At 44.1% G+C, this 17,500-nt stretch overlaps 1 protein-coding gene across 6 annotated transcripts in view; it reads left to right on the top strand.

Annotated features, from left to right (window-relative positions):
• The window catches only part of LOC114659748 (potassium voltage-gated channel subfamily KQT member 2), a 127,325-nt gene that overhangs the window by 42,958 nt on the left and 66,867 nt on the right, over nucleotides 1-17,500 (top strand). For all 6 annotated transcript variants that reach the window (XM_051932651.1, XM_051932650.1, XM_051932649.1 and 3 more), the window contains exon 2: nucleotides 10,243-10,333. In XM_051932651.1, the coding sequence (XP_051788611.1) occupies nucleotides 10,243-10,333 (91 nt within the window). The remainder of the gene's footprint in view (nucleotides 1-10,242; nucleotides 10,334-17,500) is intronic.

Raw genomic sequence — 17,500 nt, 5'->3', positions numbered from 1 at the left:
TTAGTGGGATTGAGGAGGTCTTCGAAGTACTTCCCCCACCGACCCACAACATCCCGAGTCGAGGTCAGCAGCACACCATCCCCACCATACACAGTGTTGACACTGCACTGCTTCCCCCTCCTGAGACACCGGACGGTGGACCAGAATCTCCTCGAAGCTGTCCGAAAGTCGTTCTCCATGGCCTCCCCAAACTCCTCCCACGCCCAAGTTTTTGCCTCAGCAACCACCGAAGCCGCATTCTGCTTGGCCTGCCGGTACCTATCAGCTGCCTCCAGAGTCCCACAGGACAAAAGGGACCGGTAGGACTCTTCAGCTTGACAGCATCCCTCACCGGCGGTGTAAACCAACGGGTTCGGGGATTGCCGCCATGACAGGCACCGACCACCTTACGGCCACAGCTCCGGTCAGCCGCCTCAACAATAGAGGCACGGAACATGGCCCATTCGGACTCAATGTCCCCCACCTCCCTCGGGATGTGGTCGAAGTTCTGCCGGAGGTGGGAGTTGAAGCTACTTCTGACAGGGGGCTCTGCCAGACGTTCCCAGCAGACCCTCACAACACGTTTGGGCCTACCAGGCCTGACCGGAATCCTCCCCCACCATCGAAGCCAACTCACCACCAGGTGGTGATCAGTTGACAGCTCCGCCCCTCTCTTCACCCGAGTGTCCAAGACATGTGGCCGCAAGTCCGACGACACGACCACAAAGTCGATCATCGAACTGAGGCCTAGGGTGTCCTGGTGCCAAGTGCACATATGAACACCCCTATGCTTGAACATGGTGTTTGCTATGGACAATCTGTGATGAGCACAGAAGTCCAATAACAAAACACCACTCGGGTTTAGATCTGGGAGGCCATTCCTCCCAATCACGCCCTTCCAGGTCTCACTGTCATTGCCCACGTGAGCATTGAAGTCTCCCAGCAGTACGAGGGAGTCCCCAGAAGGTATGCCCTCTAGCACACCCTCCAGGGACTCCAAAAAGGGTGGGTACTCTGAACTGCTGTTCGGTGCATAAGCACAAACAACAGATAGGACCCGTCCCCCCACCTGAAGGCGGAGGGAGGCTACCCTCTCGTCCACCGGGGTAAACCCCAATGTACAGGCTCCAAGTCGGGGGGCAATAAGTATGCCCACACCCGCTCTGCACCTCTCACCGGGGGCAACTCCAGAGTGGTAGAGAGTCCAGCCCCTCTCAAGGAGATTGGTTCCAGAGTCCAAGCTGTGCATCAACGTGAGCCCGACTATATCTAGCCGGAACATCTCAACCTCGCGCACAAGCTCAGGCTCCTTCCCCTTCAGAGAGGTGACATTCCACGTCCCAAGAGCCAGCTTCTGTAGCCAAGGATCGGACCGCCAAGGTCCCCGCCTTCGGCCACCACTCAACTCACACTGCACCCGACCTCCTTGGCCCATCCCATAGGTGGTGAGCCCATGGGAAGGGAACCCTACGTTGCCTCTTCGGGCTGTGCCCGGCCGAGCCCCATGGGGGCAAGCCCGGCCACCAGGCGCTCGCCATCGAGCCCCACCTCCAGGCCTGGCTCCAGAGGGGGGCCCCGGTGACCCGCGTCCGGGCGAGGGAAAACGCCGTCCAAATTTTTTATTCATCATAGGAGTTTGTTTTGAACCGCACTTTGTCTCATCCCTCACCTTTAATTCTATTTTTAATTTATCATTTGCACGTCATGTTGTTACACTGTGGACCCTGAGCTTTGCAATTTCGTCAATCTGTATACTTGTATATGGTTGAGATGACAATAAAGTTCACTTTGACTTTGAACCCACTAGTTATTCTGCACACGGAGACTGAGACCTTTGATTCCCTTTGTCTAAACAGTCCATGCAGTTCATCCCCAAAAACCCAACTTATCTATCCACCCTGTCGGATCCCACTGGATACCCATGGTAGCTCTTTACTGAGTGCTTCTTGTGCTCCCCTGTTATTTATTGTGAATTTGGAATTACGTGTAGTCACTTGAGTCACATTCTTCCACAAACTGATTTCATCTAATTCAAGTTCTGTTGTATTTCTGTTGATTTATATCTATGGTGGTTGCCCCACGTTCTCAGATGCACTGATTGGACATCAGATCCTTACCTCATACTCGCTATCCTAATGGTGTCCCTTTTTGTCCTCTGCATCTGCCTTCCTCCTCCTCATGACCGCCACTGAAGCAGCGAGATGTAAATTGTAAGCCTGGAGGATAAAACCAAGAACAAAAGTGTCATTTACTTTTCAAGGAAAGAAGGCATTTGGGTCAGCAGATCTTTTCTGGCTGAGAAACAAAAAACAAGCCAGTCAGCAGTTTAGGCCCCCAAGCCAGCATGAAGAGAGTGCAGCCAGGCTGGCGCTGAAGGCTTCAGGGCATCCCTTCACTTAAAGGGCAGCGCAATGCAAATGAGATGATTTGTGCGAGCCACAAATGTGTGAGGACGGCCTGCCGTTTCCCTGAGGTGTTGCTCGATCAATGAGGCGCAAACCCTGCCCTTCCTCGCTCTTGTCTCACTTGTTTTTCTCACCCAGAGAAGTGGCTGCTGAAAATGCTGACTGCAAAGAAATGCCGTGAGCAAGGGGACATCAGACCGTCGTTGGTGTCACATTGACGTGTCCTCCTGGTTGCTCACTACTGTATGCCTGTCTTTCCTGTGTGGTTTGATGGATCTTGAATCTAAGAGGTCACAGATTCAAATCCCACTGCTGGCTCTGTGAATATATGCCCCCCTCCCCATCCGCTACAGCTTAAACGTTAATAGTGGCCATTAGGGACAGGGGCCAGAATAGGATATAATCCTTGGGTGGACATTTGGGAATGTGGGGAAGGCAACTTAAAGCCAAAATAATTTAAATAGTGGGTAGACAACCCTTTTGGGTGGTCTCTGTCCACCTCTGCTAACCCACATACACAGTCCTGCTGCTGTAGGGCTATAACTGGGGTGGGACTGTCTTAGTCATGATGTCAATTCCAAATTTAAAAACTCGAGCTTGTGAACATATAAAGTATCTGTCAATCTATTACATATCTGTCTGTCTTATATAGTAGCTCATTTTATATACAGCCGTTCACGTCTGTCTATCTTCATACTAGGGGGCTCCGTTCGTCAACCCCCGGTTTTGGTTAACCCGAAATACATTTTAAAGAGATTCTTTTTTTTTTTTGGTAATTGTTACATATGCATTATGTTCACCTTTACTTTAAAACTGCAGTAAAAACAATATTTGGAATTAACTTTTCTTCAAGATCGTATTGAATTTTGATTCCTTGTTTGGTCTTACATCGTGATAACTGAACGTATAACTGGCTGTGAGTGAATGTTGTTTCTTTCTCTCTAATAAATAAACAGATTTTTTGAATGTTTGTCCCTGTGATTTGTTAATTGTCATTGCAAAAGCTATTCTAATGGGAATCTGTAAACGTTTTAATACAAATGGCACATCACGATCTCCTTTGGTGTCTGTTATCCCCCCAAGATGTACTATATTACTTTTCTTGTCGCCTGTTAAAATTTTACATGTCAGAATTGTTCTAACAATTTTCAATACAACTAATCTTATGCTATTGCAAAGCCTCACTCAGACATAAATTATGCAATAACATTACGACACATCCTTCTTTCAACAGTAATTTGGCCCGGTGGGAGACTGGACGGTGTTAACATTTGTAGATATTCTTCGTGATATTGTAAATTGATGTTTTCATCTTCCCCACCAACTGTTTGAGCATTTCCACGTGTAGATCTTTCTTCTTTCTTTGCTTCCATCCATCCATCCATCTATTATCCAACCCGCTATATTCTAACTACAGGGTCACAGGGGTCTGCTGGAGCCAATCCCAGCCAGCACAGGGCGCAAGGCAGGAAACAAACCCTGAGCAGGGCGCCAGCTTACAATTCTTTTTATCCGAATTTGCATTCTGTTCTCTCAGTCGCTTTTGCGTTTCTTTTTGTCACGCCGCTCTTTCCGCTTCGCTTAGTCGTGGACGTGTCATCTTTAACTTATCATTTTTTTAAGCTGCTCTTTGTTCTGTGTCACGGGACGTGAAAGTGTCTCTCTTCAAATGTGTCTGACGTGGATGTCAGTATGACGTGACTTGACCGTGTCGTGTGTGTCGCAGGACATGAAAGTGTCTCCCTCGTCTAATCGCCCAAAAAGTTTGGTCTCGTCCCAAGTTTTTTTTAATATAATAGATAGTTATACATCTGATTTTATATATCACCTGTTACATCATTCTATCATGTACAGCACTTTATCAAATGTTATATACTGCCTTTCAGATCAATCTGTTTGTCACATACAATATGTTAGCTATCTATTATATAGTGCCTTTCAAGTTTATGTGTCTGTCATACTGTAGTATCTTCTCCATCTATCTATCCTACAGTACCTTCATATTTATATTCTATATAGTGTCCTTTACAAGTGTGTTTAGTGTAGTGTCTTTCATATTTGTCTATCCATTTCTATATTTAATATAGCCTCTTCATCTTCTTTCTCGCGTACAGCAGTGTCACAGATGGTGACAAATGCCTGCCCGTTAGGACCCTAAGTGTGTGAGTGTGTGGAGTGCCTCGTGTGCTCTGCAGTGCCGCGGCGTGATGGATGTGTGGCTGTATAAAGACAGCATGGAGGTCAGCCCATTAGCTGCCAGACATGACAGGAGCTATAAATTCCCAAGAAAATAATGTCCCTGGAGACAGGCTTGCGCTCGGTGTCCTCTCCTTTACCCTCTTGCAGCCCGGTCACCCGGCAAACAACATGTCACCTCGTTCCCATCTCTGTTATTGCGGCATAACAAATAGAGAGGGGGACGGGGGATAATGAATGAGGGACGCCCCTTTTACATTAAAGAGCTGAAATGCGTCTTTCCTAGCAGTTAAAGGTTGCTTCATATTTGGAGGATGCGTCCTATTGGGTAGCAGATTCATGGCAGAACATCCAGTGTGGGTGCTTGGGCCAGAAGGGGGGTGGCTTCTGGAGGTGCTCTGGGGGTATCCTCTTCCACTCTATGGAGGAAGATGGAAAGAAAGTCATGTGACAAGCTTCTCCCCACTTCTTACCTCGACTCGTGTATCTCTGGATGAGACCAAACACGTCATGAGAGGACTGTCATTTTACTCACTTATGTGATTAGGCAGCTTGTGAGTCTGTGGCCAGGGAGAGTGACCTTAGGAGGCGAGGAGACAAGACAAGACCGCTGACATGATGACAGCAGAAGGTGCAGACACTAATGGTATCGAGCGAAGCCTGACTCTTCAGTGGTCCTGAGCTTGTGGCTTTGATTCCATTAGAAAACACCAATGTATTGACGGGGCAGCGGACGTCACTGGGACTGGCGACATTCGAAGTCTCTGATTTATGACACTCACTGATGCTCAAACTGTGCATTCGTGATGGCTTCATATTGAAAAGGAGTTATTTGAATGCTGATCTTCAGATCAGAAGAGTGTGCAGTGCAATCGTTTCCACATTTGTACAATTTGAAATGACTCCCTCAGAGTCACACTGCAACTCAATAGTGTGAGCTGAGCCTAATGCTTTATGTTTTAGCGGCCCAGCCTATATTTATTATATAGTACATTGCTATAGCCAACCTCATAACAATTTGTTAGTAATTAACATGATCAGTTCAACATGTTGGCCACTAGGGGGCTACACCACCTGCATCCAACCATCTGGTCCATAACCTGCTTATCCAGAACGGGGTGACGGGGGCAGCTGGTGCCTAATGCTGCAAACATCGGGCAACACCGACAGAGAAGAGGAAAGTGCATCAGATACGTTAGAAACAGCTTTAGAAGATCATTATCGACTTTTTACTGACGTTCAGGGAAACAAACAAAACCTTTTAGCTTTTATAGCATCTTCCTTTATTGAATTCTACGCTAAAATGATTTACTAGTAATTAACACGACAATTTTCAAATTCAACACTCTGGCCGCACTGCCTGTGCAGAAGAGGAAAGTCTATTAGACTCACTAGACGCTGAGCTCTACAATATTCTTACATTAGATCTCATGAAGGTCAAAAAAAATTAAAGAAAAAAAAACAAACATTTTTTATAGTTACCTTTGTGTATTGCGCTTGACACCAAAGCATTTTATTATTAAAAAAATATATAATTTAAAACAACACCTTGGCCACTAGGAGGCCACATTTCATGCAGAGAAGTACAAATGTGAAGACTGGGGGACAAGATGAGAAAAATTAAAACGAAAGGGAAAAAAAGAAAAGAACAGAAGTTAATGAATAATAATAATAATAATTCTTTACATTTATCTAGCACTGAGAAAGAAAGTAACTGAAGAGTCAGGATCGGGAGAGTCTGCAAGACTATGGAGGCGTGCGTTTGGCAAGAGGCCACAAAAGGAGCAAGCAGCTGGCGCTTGAGGGGCATGGATGCTCCTGATGAGCTGTCAGAAAACACGAGTGGCCAACTGCTCGGAGTGAATTCCTGTGTAAAGGCCGGGCATTGGTGGTGAATGCTGAGACAGAGCAGGGGACATAAGTCGGGCTTGGAGCACGCCCGTGGTGACCAGCTGAGGGAGGGAGGGAGGTAGGTAGGTAGGTAGGTAGATAGGTAGATAGATAGATAGATACTTTATTAATCCCAAGGGGAAATTCACATACTCCAGCAGCAGCAAACTGATAAAGAACAATATTAAAGAGTGATAAAAATGTAGGTAAAAACAGACAATAACTTTGAATAATGTTAACGTTTACCCCCCCAGGTGGAATTGAAGAGTTGCATAGTTTGGAGGAGGAACGATCTCCTCAGTCTGTCAGTGGAGCAGGACGGCGACAGCAGTCTGTTGCTGAAGCTGCTCCTCTGTCTGGAGATGACACTGTTCAGTGGATGCAGTGGATTCTCCATAATTGATAGGAGCCTGCTGAGCACCAGTCGCTCTGCCACAGATATCAAACTGTCTAACTCCATGCCAACAATAGAGCCTGCCTTCCTCACCAGTTTGTCCAGGCGTGAGGCGTCCTTCTTTATGAGTACAAGCGCGTAAGTGTGACTGCACTTGTCAGTGGGCTGAGAAGACCCGAAGGGGTGAGCAGTAGGGATGTGTGTTATTTTTTTATTTAAATGCATTTGAAGCACTGGCAAGTGATGTGGTCAGGGTCTCGCAGGGAATCAACAGTGGGGGTCAGTCTAACCTCATCAGTCTGCAGGTCATTAACCACTGGGGGGACACACAGACTGGTAACTTTATTTTAAATAAGTAAATATCCTTATAGTACTCCTGTTGTACAAATGTGGGGACCAGCAGGTGACGTGACAGGCTCAGGGTCATAAAAGACCGCTGCCTGCTTGTTTAGTTGCTATCAGAGGGGCTTTGCAGCTTGACTGGTGCAGAAGGAACACAAACTCATGAGAAGCTGAAGCTGAACCCCCTAAGGACCGACGTCCACTCTGGTTTCCAATTTTATGTCACACTTGGCTCCACTCCCTTCTACAAGTTTTGTTTTAGGAAGTGCCAGGTTAATGATGCTGGCAACCCACATGGCGTTAAAGTGCTGGGGGTCCAGGGGATGCCCCGATGTGTCGCTAAGCCTTCATTCCAATTGTCGCCCACCGGAGTTCACCAGACCGACGGTCAAATCACACATAGCTAACTGACTACAGTATGGCTCACTTTAATGAAGAGAACTGTCCGCTGAGTGACGAATTGGGTGTGACATCTTTTGTTGCCATGTATTTAAACTGTAGCCAATCAGCTGCATGGCTGGCTTTATTACAGCACAGCTGTAGCCAATCAGGAGTGGCGCTGTAGTAGCACAGTGATTGCTGTTGCAGCCTCATCCCTTCATGAACCCGGGTTCTAGTTACGGTCAGTGCAGGCTTTGCGCATTTGTGTATGTCTGTGAGCTGAACACACAAGTCTAGGTTACCTGGCACAGTGTGAGTCTACGCATCAGTGTGCCCAACACAGTGGCACAACTACAACCTGACAATGCCTACTGCAGAAAAATAAATTAACCCACCCCATGTGATATTTAATTGAATCCAATTAATAATGACCACCATGAAAATTGAAATATATGTTAAGTATATAAGCTATGGAAAAGGGCACAAGTCATAATTAATCTTATGGAGTTGTGGGAATGATAACTCCATTAATGTTTTCATGCCCATGTTAAGTAGGCAAGCCTTGTGAAACAACAACCACCTTGCAGTCACCAAGCCCTGGTCAGCACTGCCTATATTAGTTACTGCTCTTGTGACAGACTGGCACTTCATTCCTGCCATGTTCTTATGTAGGGTCCTGATGCCCACAGCTCTGCGTCAAGATGGCTACAGCCAATCAGATTTATGATTACTCAGCTGTAGTCAAACAGTAGCCTCCGCTGTGGCAACCCCTAATGGGAACAGCCGAAAGAAGAAGAAGAAGTCAACCAGTAGCCAGGCCAGTTTTATCAGGACTCTTCTGTAGCCAATCACCAGCCAGCAGTTCTTTTTATAGATCAGCTGTAACCAATCAGCAGCCAGCCCAGCTTTATTATTACGCTTCTGTAGCCAATCAAGAGCAAAACCAAATTTGTAACGACTTTTCTGTAGGCAAATGACAGCCACCTCAGTTTTTCTGTACCTCAGCTAGAGCCATTCAGCATCACAAAGTAGTTTATTATGACTCTTCTAAAGCTGCTCAATAGTCAAATCAGCTTTTTGTTTTTTTAAGAACTATTCCTATAGCCAATCAACAACTGATGCATTTTATTATAGATCAACATTAGCCATTCATCAGCCAAAACTGATTATAACACTTGTCTAACCAAGGAAGAGCTAAACAAGCTGTAGCCAATCAACAGCCATGCCAGCTTTACTATGACTCTTCTATAGCCAATCAACAGCCACTGCAGTTTGCATAGGTCTGCTGTAGCCATTCAGAAACCCAAACAGGTTAATTAGGACTGAACTGTAGCCAATCATCAGCTGTGTCACTTTCTGGATTTGTTGGGTGTAGCCGTTCAGCAGCCAGCACAACTTCACAATTGTTTGGGTGTAGCCAGGAAGCATCCAGATGAGCCTTTTTATGTTCTCAGAGGTAACAGTCTAGATTGTAATGACTGAACTTCAGAAAGTCAACAGCCAGTTCAGGTTTGTTATACAGTAATTTATCTGTAGCCAATCAAAAGGCAGCTTTCGTTTACTATAGCTTGTTTATAATTAAATAATGGGCATGCCATCCCAACACAGTTACTTGGATGCAGCCAATGAAAGTCCAGAGCAAGTTTAGTGTGCCCCACCCATGATGGGTTGATGCTGCTGGGAATTGCACAAAGTGGGTATGAATAATGAATGAATAAACAAATGAATGAATGAGTGAGTAAGTAATCCCAGTTAGGCCAGGTTTATTATGATTCTAATGCAGCAGCCAGTTTGCCCTGTGTAAAGCCTGTCAATAGCCTTTATAGTCAATAAGATGTGTGGGCCAGTCAGATTTCTTATGACTCGCCTATAGCCAATCAGCAGCCAGGCTAACTCTTTCAAAGCCAAGTAATAACCTGGCCAGGTTTATTAGGATTAATCTGTAGCCAATCAACTGTCTTGCCAAGTTTATTAGGATTAATCTGTAGCCAATCAACTGTCTGGCCAGGCTTATTAGGATTAATCTGTAGCCAATCAACTGTCTGGCCAGGTTTATTGGGATTAATCTGTTGCCTGAATAAGCTTATTTTGACTCGGCTCCAGCCAAGCAGAAGGCAGGCTAACTTTACTTTGACTTGGCCCTAACCAATGAACCACATGGTCATATTTATTATGGCAGTCACCAGGCAGACCAGCTTTCAGATGGCCTGAACGTGTTCATCGTGTAGTAATAAGATGGCTTCTTGAAGGTGCCATTTAAGACAGGGGCTGTTAATAAGAAATGAATAGCTGGCACGCAATGCTCTTTTTTTATCTGACTATATATAGATAGCTGGAGGGGACAGTACCCTCACTGATGAGCTGGACACTGGGCTCCAAGAGTTGCAATGATGTTTCTTCATTCCTTCATGTCGCCTGGTTGAGAGAGGCTCCATACCATAGTTAACACCATGCCTGTGGCTGTCAGTCTCCTGCTATTCTTTTTCTATTTTTTCTTTGAGGGTTGTCTTTCTGTGTGCCTCTCTTTCCTTGTCTCCTTATACTGTAGTTTACAGTGCTGGCTGAAATGTAACCCTGGGCCTGATGTGATGAATGTGTCACTAATGTCTGTTTGTTTTCGGACTGTTTAATGATGACTGGTATTTTGCCTTTCAGCTTCCTCTTGGTCTTCTCCTGCCTGGTCCTTTCGGTGTTCTCCACAATTAAAGAGTACGAAGAGAGCTCAGATGCGGCACTGTACATTTTAGTAAGTAAGCAAGCTTCATGTCTGATCAATTCTCAATGCCATTAGAGTGTAGCAGGCTGTTAATTATAGTGAGGCTCGTGCCAATTCCAGAGAGACAAACATCTTAAAATAATTGGCAGGTGGGCGTCAAGATGATGATGAAAATATTAAACATGACACATGTGTCTCATGGTCACGACTTTCCTTGTTGAAAACAAGCACAATCTCAGTATGATGATACTTGTAAGGGACTGCCTACTGGTGAGGGGTTAGCAAAGGTGTCAGGGGATGCAACAGCGAATAATGTGAGAGAAGGTGGGGGAGCGAGTGTGGGGGGGGGGGGTAAAGCAAGGGGGAGGAGCATGAGAGAGAGAAAGAGAGAGAGAGAGAGAGAGACACACACACAGGGTAAAGCAAGAGGGAGCAGCATGAGAGAAAGAGAGAGAGACACATACACACACTGGGTAAAGCAAGAGGGAGGAGCATGGCAGAAAGACAGAGAGAGAGAGAGAGAGAAAGAGGGAGAGAAAGAGAGAGAGAGAGACACACAGGGTAAAGCAAGAGGGAGCAGCATGAGAGAAAGAGAGAGACACACACACCACACACACTGGGTAAAGCAAGAGGGAAGAGCATGAGAGAGAGAGGTGGGGTATAGACCTCTATTTGCACCACAGACTCCTCCACCACCACTACACCACACGGTGAGCTGACAGGGGGCAAGCAAGTCATGTATATGCAGTGGGAATCCCAGACAGATATTCTCTGTACTACACCACAGTGAAAAACAAACCCAACAGTAATCCAAACTGTTGGCAGGGAGGGGAGCTCCACAGGTAATTTGTGTAGTCCTACTTCAAAAAGATGAAAGCAGTAGACTGCAATATGTTTAAAGCACTTGTTAATCCTCCTTGGACCACTAGGGTGTGACGACTAAAATTCACGGGACAAAAGCATGTAGTGACAAATTTGTTTTTGAAAAATAGTTCAATGTTGTTTTAACACGGTAAAAACCCTTGGTAATAATTTCTCATTTAAATATCCATGTAACACACACATATACAGTGCATTCAGGAAGTATTTAGACCCCTCCACATTTTCACATCTTGTTATGCTGCAGTCTTAAGCTAAAATCATTTTAAATTCATTTTTATCCACATCAAGCAACACTCAATACCCAAGAATGACATGAAAACAGGATTTTAGGAATTTTTACAAATGTATTAAATATAAAAAACTGAAATATCCCATTGTATTTAGACTGTTAACCCAGGACTTAAAGCCCCTTTGGCAGCCGTTCCAGCCTGGCATCGTATTGAGTTTGACCCAAGCTTTACACACCTGGATTTGGTGGATTTTCTGCCTTTATTCTCTGCAGATCGTCTCAAGCTCTATCAGGTTGGATGGAGACCATTGTTGGACAGCTATATTCAGGTCTTTCCAGAAAGAGGGATAGAAGGTCCCACAGTTGAGTGAAACCTAAGCCACGAGGTCAAAGGAACTGCCTACGGAGCGGAGAGACAGGATTGTGTCAGGGCACAGATCTGGGGAGGGCTACAAAAATATCTACAACATTGAAGGCTCCCAAGAACACATTGGCCTCCATAATTCTTACAGAGAAGTCTGGAACAACCACAACAATTCCTAGTGCTGGGCCACCTGGCCAAACTGAGAAATCGGGGGAGAAGGGCCTTGGAAAAGAGGTAGCCAAGAACCCAAATGGTCACTCTTGCTGAGCTCCAGACAACCAACTTCCAGATGGACAACCACCACTGCAACACTCCACCAATCTGGGCTTTATGGCAGAGTGGATAGAAGACACATGAAAGCCTGCTTGGCATTTGCAAAGGATTAAAGGACTGTCAAATTATGATAAACAAGATTCTCTGGTCTGATGAAAGCCAGATTGAAATGTCTTGCCTCAATTCTAAGACTCATGTCTGGTGGAATCCAGGCACCACTTCATCAGCTGCACAATACAAGTCCAACAGTAAAGCATGGAGGCAGCGTCGCTGGACTAGTCAAGCGAAAACTGAATGGGGCAAAGTACAGAGGTACAGTATCTAATGAACACCTGCCCCATAGCACTCTGGATCTCAGACTGGGATGAAGGATTTACATCCACCATTACAAAACAAAGTCAACACAGGATGGATTTAAGGTCAACTCTGTAAATATCCTTGAGTTGCCTTTGTTAATCAGTCCAATTAACTTAATTAACCACAGGTGGGCTCCAAACAAGGTGTAGAAACATCTCAGAGATGATCATTAGAATGGGATGCACCTGAGCTAAATTTGAGGCGTCACAGCAAAGGGTCTAAATCAGGGGTCCTCAATCACAGTCCTGGAGGGCCACAGTGGCTGCAGGTTTTTGTTCTAACCCGGTGGCTTAATTGGAAAGCAATTCTTGCCAATAATTTTATTTCATGACTTGTTAGTTTCTTTAACTCTGCTATGTCAGGTCATTCTCATATCCTAAATTTTAAGGATATCATTCAAATGATTTGAAGGCTAAAATGGAGGAGTAATTCTCAGTCCTTCACTTTCCTCCCAAGTATTTAATTAAACCCAATAGTACATGATAAATACACACAGGTGTAAATAGTAACAAGCTAAATGGAGAAATGCTGGTCTATTTTGTCATTTGCATGTTATACAGCTGTTTAAGAATAAAATACGCAATAAGGGTTTAAAATCTTAACGAGCGAGACCACTAAAGTGAAGCAGAAATGTTACTGGAGCAGTAAGTGTTTCTTATTAAGCAACTGGGTTGGTGCAAAAACCTGCAGCCACTGCGGCCCTCCAGGACTGGGATTGGCTGCAGATTTTCAATCTAACCCTTTTCTTAATTAGTGTCCTGTTTTTGATGCAAATTAACTTCATTTCTTAAAAACCAAGTCAATTAAAATTAATTCAAAAGTTTTCCTGAATTTCTTCATTCTTCCTCTGAATTGTTTCATTTTTTTCCATAAATGGCACCCAAACAGAAGTGAAATGTGAAGTGAATGAGCCAACAGAAGACCAACTCAGTCAGGGCCTCAAACTCCAACCAATTTCACTCCAACCAGTTGCTTAACGAGGCGCTGAGTCTCGTTGTTAATTAAACTTGTTCTTTAATTCCATGGCTTGTTGCTGCTCTCATTGTGCAATAGCAGACATTTCTGAAATTGTTCACTTTCTCTTTTCTAAGAGCAGATCAGCATTCTTGAGACCTTCACCTTTCTTTATTTTCAGATATTGTATGATGGACACCAGTTGTTTTGGCTCATTTTGCATCTCATTATTGTTTGGCTGCTAATTAAGGAAAAAGGAAACAATTGAGGGGTCCGAGTCTTTAAGAGCAAGTCAAATAAAATGAATTCAAAAGAAGGTAATTAGCAGCAAAAACAGGTCACTCATTAAGAAAAGGGTGAGAATGAAAACCAGCAGCCATTGTGGTCCTCCAGGACTGGAGTTGTGCACCCCTGGGCTCAAGGGTCTGAATATTTGTTGGAATGTGAGATTTCAGTTTTATATTTTTAATAAATTAGCAACAAATCATAAAACCATGTCATTCTGGAGCATTGAGTGTTGCTTGAGGTGGGAACAAATGAATTTAAATGATTTTAGCAGAAGGCTGCAACAAAAAGATGTGAAAAAGTAAGAGTCTGAATACTTTGAGCCACAGTACATATAATTTCATTTATGATCATTATGATATAATCCTCATCTGAATTATGATTTGACAACTGAAAGAACGTTTTTATTTCCATCAAAGATATACTTTTTTATTTAACACAATAAATATGAAAAAAGAGAATGTGGCATTACAAAACATAATGTGAGTAGAAAGACTACATACAAACAGACAGAAAGCACAAAATCATGTAAATATAAGCATAACTTCCTCTTCTTTCAGCTGCTCCCGTTAGGGGTTCCCACAGCGGATCATCTTCTTCCATCTCTTTCTGTCCTCATCATCTTGTTCTGTTACACCCATCACCTGCATGTCCTCTCTCACCACACCCATAAACCTCCTCTTAGGTCTTCCTGTTTTCTGGCAGCTCTATCCTTAGCATCCTTCTCCCAATATACTCAGCATCTCTCCTCTGCACATGTCCAAACCAACCGTCCAACTTGAGCTGACCCTCTAATGTCCTCATTTCAAATCCTGTCCATCCTCGTCACACCAAGTGCAAATCTTAGCATCTTTAACTCTGCCACCTCCAGCTCTGTCTCCTGTGCCACCGTCTCCAACCCATATAACACAGCTGGTTTCACTACCGTCCTGTAGACCTTCCCTTTCACTCTTGCTGATATCCGTCTGTCACAAATCACTCCTGTCACTCTTCTCCACCCATTCCACCCTGCCTGCACTCTCTTTTTCACCTCTCTTCCACAATCCCCATTACTCTGTACTGTTGATCCCAAGTATTTAAACTCCTCCACCATCGCCAACTCTACTCCCTGCATCCTCACCATTCCTCTGACCTCCCTCTCATTTACACACATGTATTATGTCTTGTTCCTACTGACCTTCATTCCTCTCCTCTCAAGAGCATATCTCCACCTCTCCAGGGTCTCCTCAACCTGCTCCCTACTCTCGCTACAGATCACAATGCCATCAGCAAACATCATAGTCCACGGGGTCTCCTGTCTAATCTCGTCTGTCAGCCTGTCCATCACCATTGTAAATAAGAAAGGACTCGGAGCCGATCCCTGATGTAATCCCACCTCCATCACTCCTACCGCAGACCTCACCACTGTCACAACTCTTACTCTCTTCTCTTCCTGACTTCCTCATACAATACCACAACTCCTCTCTTGTCACACTGTCATTTGCTTTCTCCAGGTCCACAAAGACGCAATGCAACTCCTTCTGACCTTCTCTAAATTTCTCCATCAATATCCTCAAAGCAAACATTGCATCTACTGTTCCCATCAAATTCAGTTTCAATATTATGTCTAACCCCTTGCAAGCAGTCTACCCTCTATATGTGGGTATTAGCTTATGAACAGCTGCCAGTGGCACTTAAGCTGACATGTCTTGTTTTGGACACCTTTAGCTCTGGATTGGAAGTAAGCAGTGATTCTCCCAAAGCAGCAGGCACGTCATTACAAGGCACAAAATCCAAAGCTAATAACACTTTAACATGTAAATTAGCCCTTTTTTCAATTTTTCTAAGCAGCCTCTAATTAAAAATTCCTACTTTTTTTCTCCATAGCAACTGCCCATGATTGAAAAAGCAACCCACTAGCTGTGCCGCTGGGAAGGCGGTTGTGCATGGATTTTAGCTAACCTGGCTTGGTGATGCCGTAAACGTGTGCTCATTGTCACTAGTCCTTTTTCTTGGCACATTTGTACCACCCTGCCTTGAGTCTGATCTTAGAATTACCAACAGCAAACTCAGCAACTCTGCTCAGGAACCTTAGTTTGACTGTTTGTATCCACTACCTCACACTAAACAGTGTCATCTCCAGACAGAAGAGCAGCTTCAGCGACAGACTGCTGTCACTGTCCTGCTCCACTGACAGACTGAGAAGATTGTTCCTCCCCCAAACTATGCGACTCTTTAATTCCACCCGGGGGGGTAAACGTTAACATTATATAAAGTTATTGTCTGTTTTTACCTGCATTGTTATCAATCTTTAATTTAATATTGTTTTTTGTATCAGTAAGGTGCTGCTGGAGTATGTGAATTTCCCCTTGGGATTAATAAAGTATCTATCTATCTATCTATCTACATCAAAGTTAGTTAGAAATTATTGGAAGAAACTGCAATAAACCCTCACAACAGAAAAGCACCGTGGATGTTACGGTTTCTATTGATTTTTGACTCTGAGCTGTCCATGGTGCTGACAAAAAAAAAACAGTCAACTGTTTGCTCATTGATTCTCATGTGTCAGATATATAATATACTTGTCTGGAGGCAACCATGAGTGAATTTGGCTTAAACTTGTGTGGGAAAAAGTAGATGGCTCGCAGTGAATTACAATTCTAAACTAAGCATTTCTAAGAATGAGCTGTGAGTTTGAACTGCAAAGGGCAATGGTGCTCTCGTTAACATGATCAGACTGACAGCAAGCCTCTGATTACAATAAACAGTCTACATCCAAGTCTCCTAAAAAGACCCTTGTTAAACATGTGTGTCGTGTGTGCATGTTAAAAATAAACATAACCTGTTGGACTGCAAAAACCTTTCTGTATATTCAGGCACTTGAAGACATCCACGGACTAGTGGTAGATGTGAATGACAAGTTGTCACTGGTGCTGTGTGCTCTCTATTGTTCTGTTACAACTACAGTGTCAAAGTTGATATAAGATTGAAAGAGCTGGCAGCTATGTTCGTGAAAATATGAATGGCAAAATATGTATTCAACGTGAAACATGTGTCACACCTCATCAAAAGGAAGTGAAAAGGACTGCCGTTAAGAGGACTGATAATGAAGAGGCACACGAGATGCAGATTTCAATACACCCAGATCAGTAAAAGTGCCTAATTACACCACTTGAAGCATGATGAGGCTGCATGGCATCCACCTTCTGACTGCACGTCTCAACAAATAACTAAACTAAGTGAACATGTCAAAGTGGAAATGCTAACATGCCATGTCAGAATCACTGCAGCGTTTTCACATGTCGCTTATCTATTGACCACAATGCTTATCTAGACTGTCAGCTGTTATGATATAATGATACAATAGTCAAAATGACAGGGAGATATTGTAGCATCATAAGCACTTCTCATACTCGTGGACACCAAGTGGTTGTCTCCTCTGTTATGGAGCTCAATAAAATGTACAAATGAATCAGTCAGCTTCCATTAGCTTGTGCTACCCGAGCTCCTGAATTGACAACACTAATTTTAGCTTTTTATTTTCTCTCAGTATCAAGTCTTTTGTTCAGTTTCTTTTGCTCTCTCAATGAACCCCAGTGCATGGACTGCAGGAACCGGGGACGGGTGTTTTAAGATGACACCCTGTTGGTGGAGCCTTTGCAGCACCGGACTTCTCTGCTATTTACTTTAAACTTTTTAACGAACTGTCCCCAGATGCGTATTCTCATTAGAGAACCACATGAGACGAATGCATTGATACAATGACCAGGGGCCGCCTGAATTAACTTGTGAAACTTCCGGCTGAACAAGAACTAATTCTGTTATATTTCTGGCAGGATTCCTGCCCTGGCTAGGGTTCAAATCCATGTGTCAT

This window comes from Erpetoichthys calabaricus, chromosome 10 (genome assembly GCF_900747795.2).
Source record: "Erpetoichthys calabaricus chromosome 10, fErpCal1.3, whole genome shotgun sequence".
Lineage (NCBI taxonomy): Eukaryota > Metazoa > Chordata > Cladistia > Polypteriformes > Polypteridae > Erpetoichthys > Erpetoichthys calabaricus.
The sequence above is the reverse complement of the archived record's forward strand: the minus strand, read 5'-3'. Positions and strand labels throughout refer to the sequence as shown.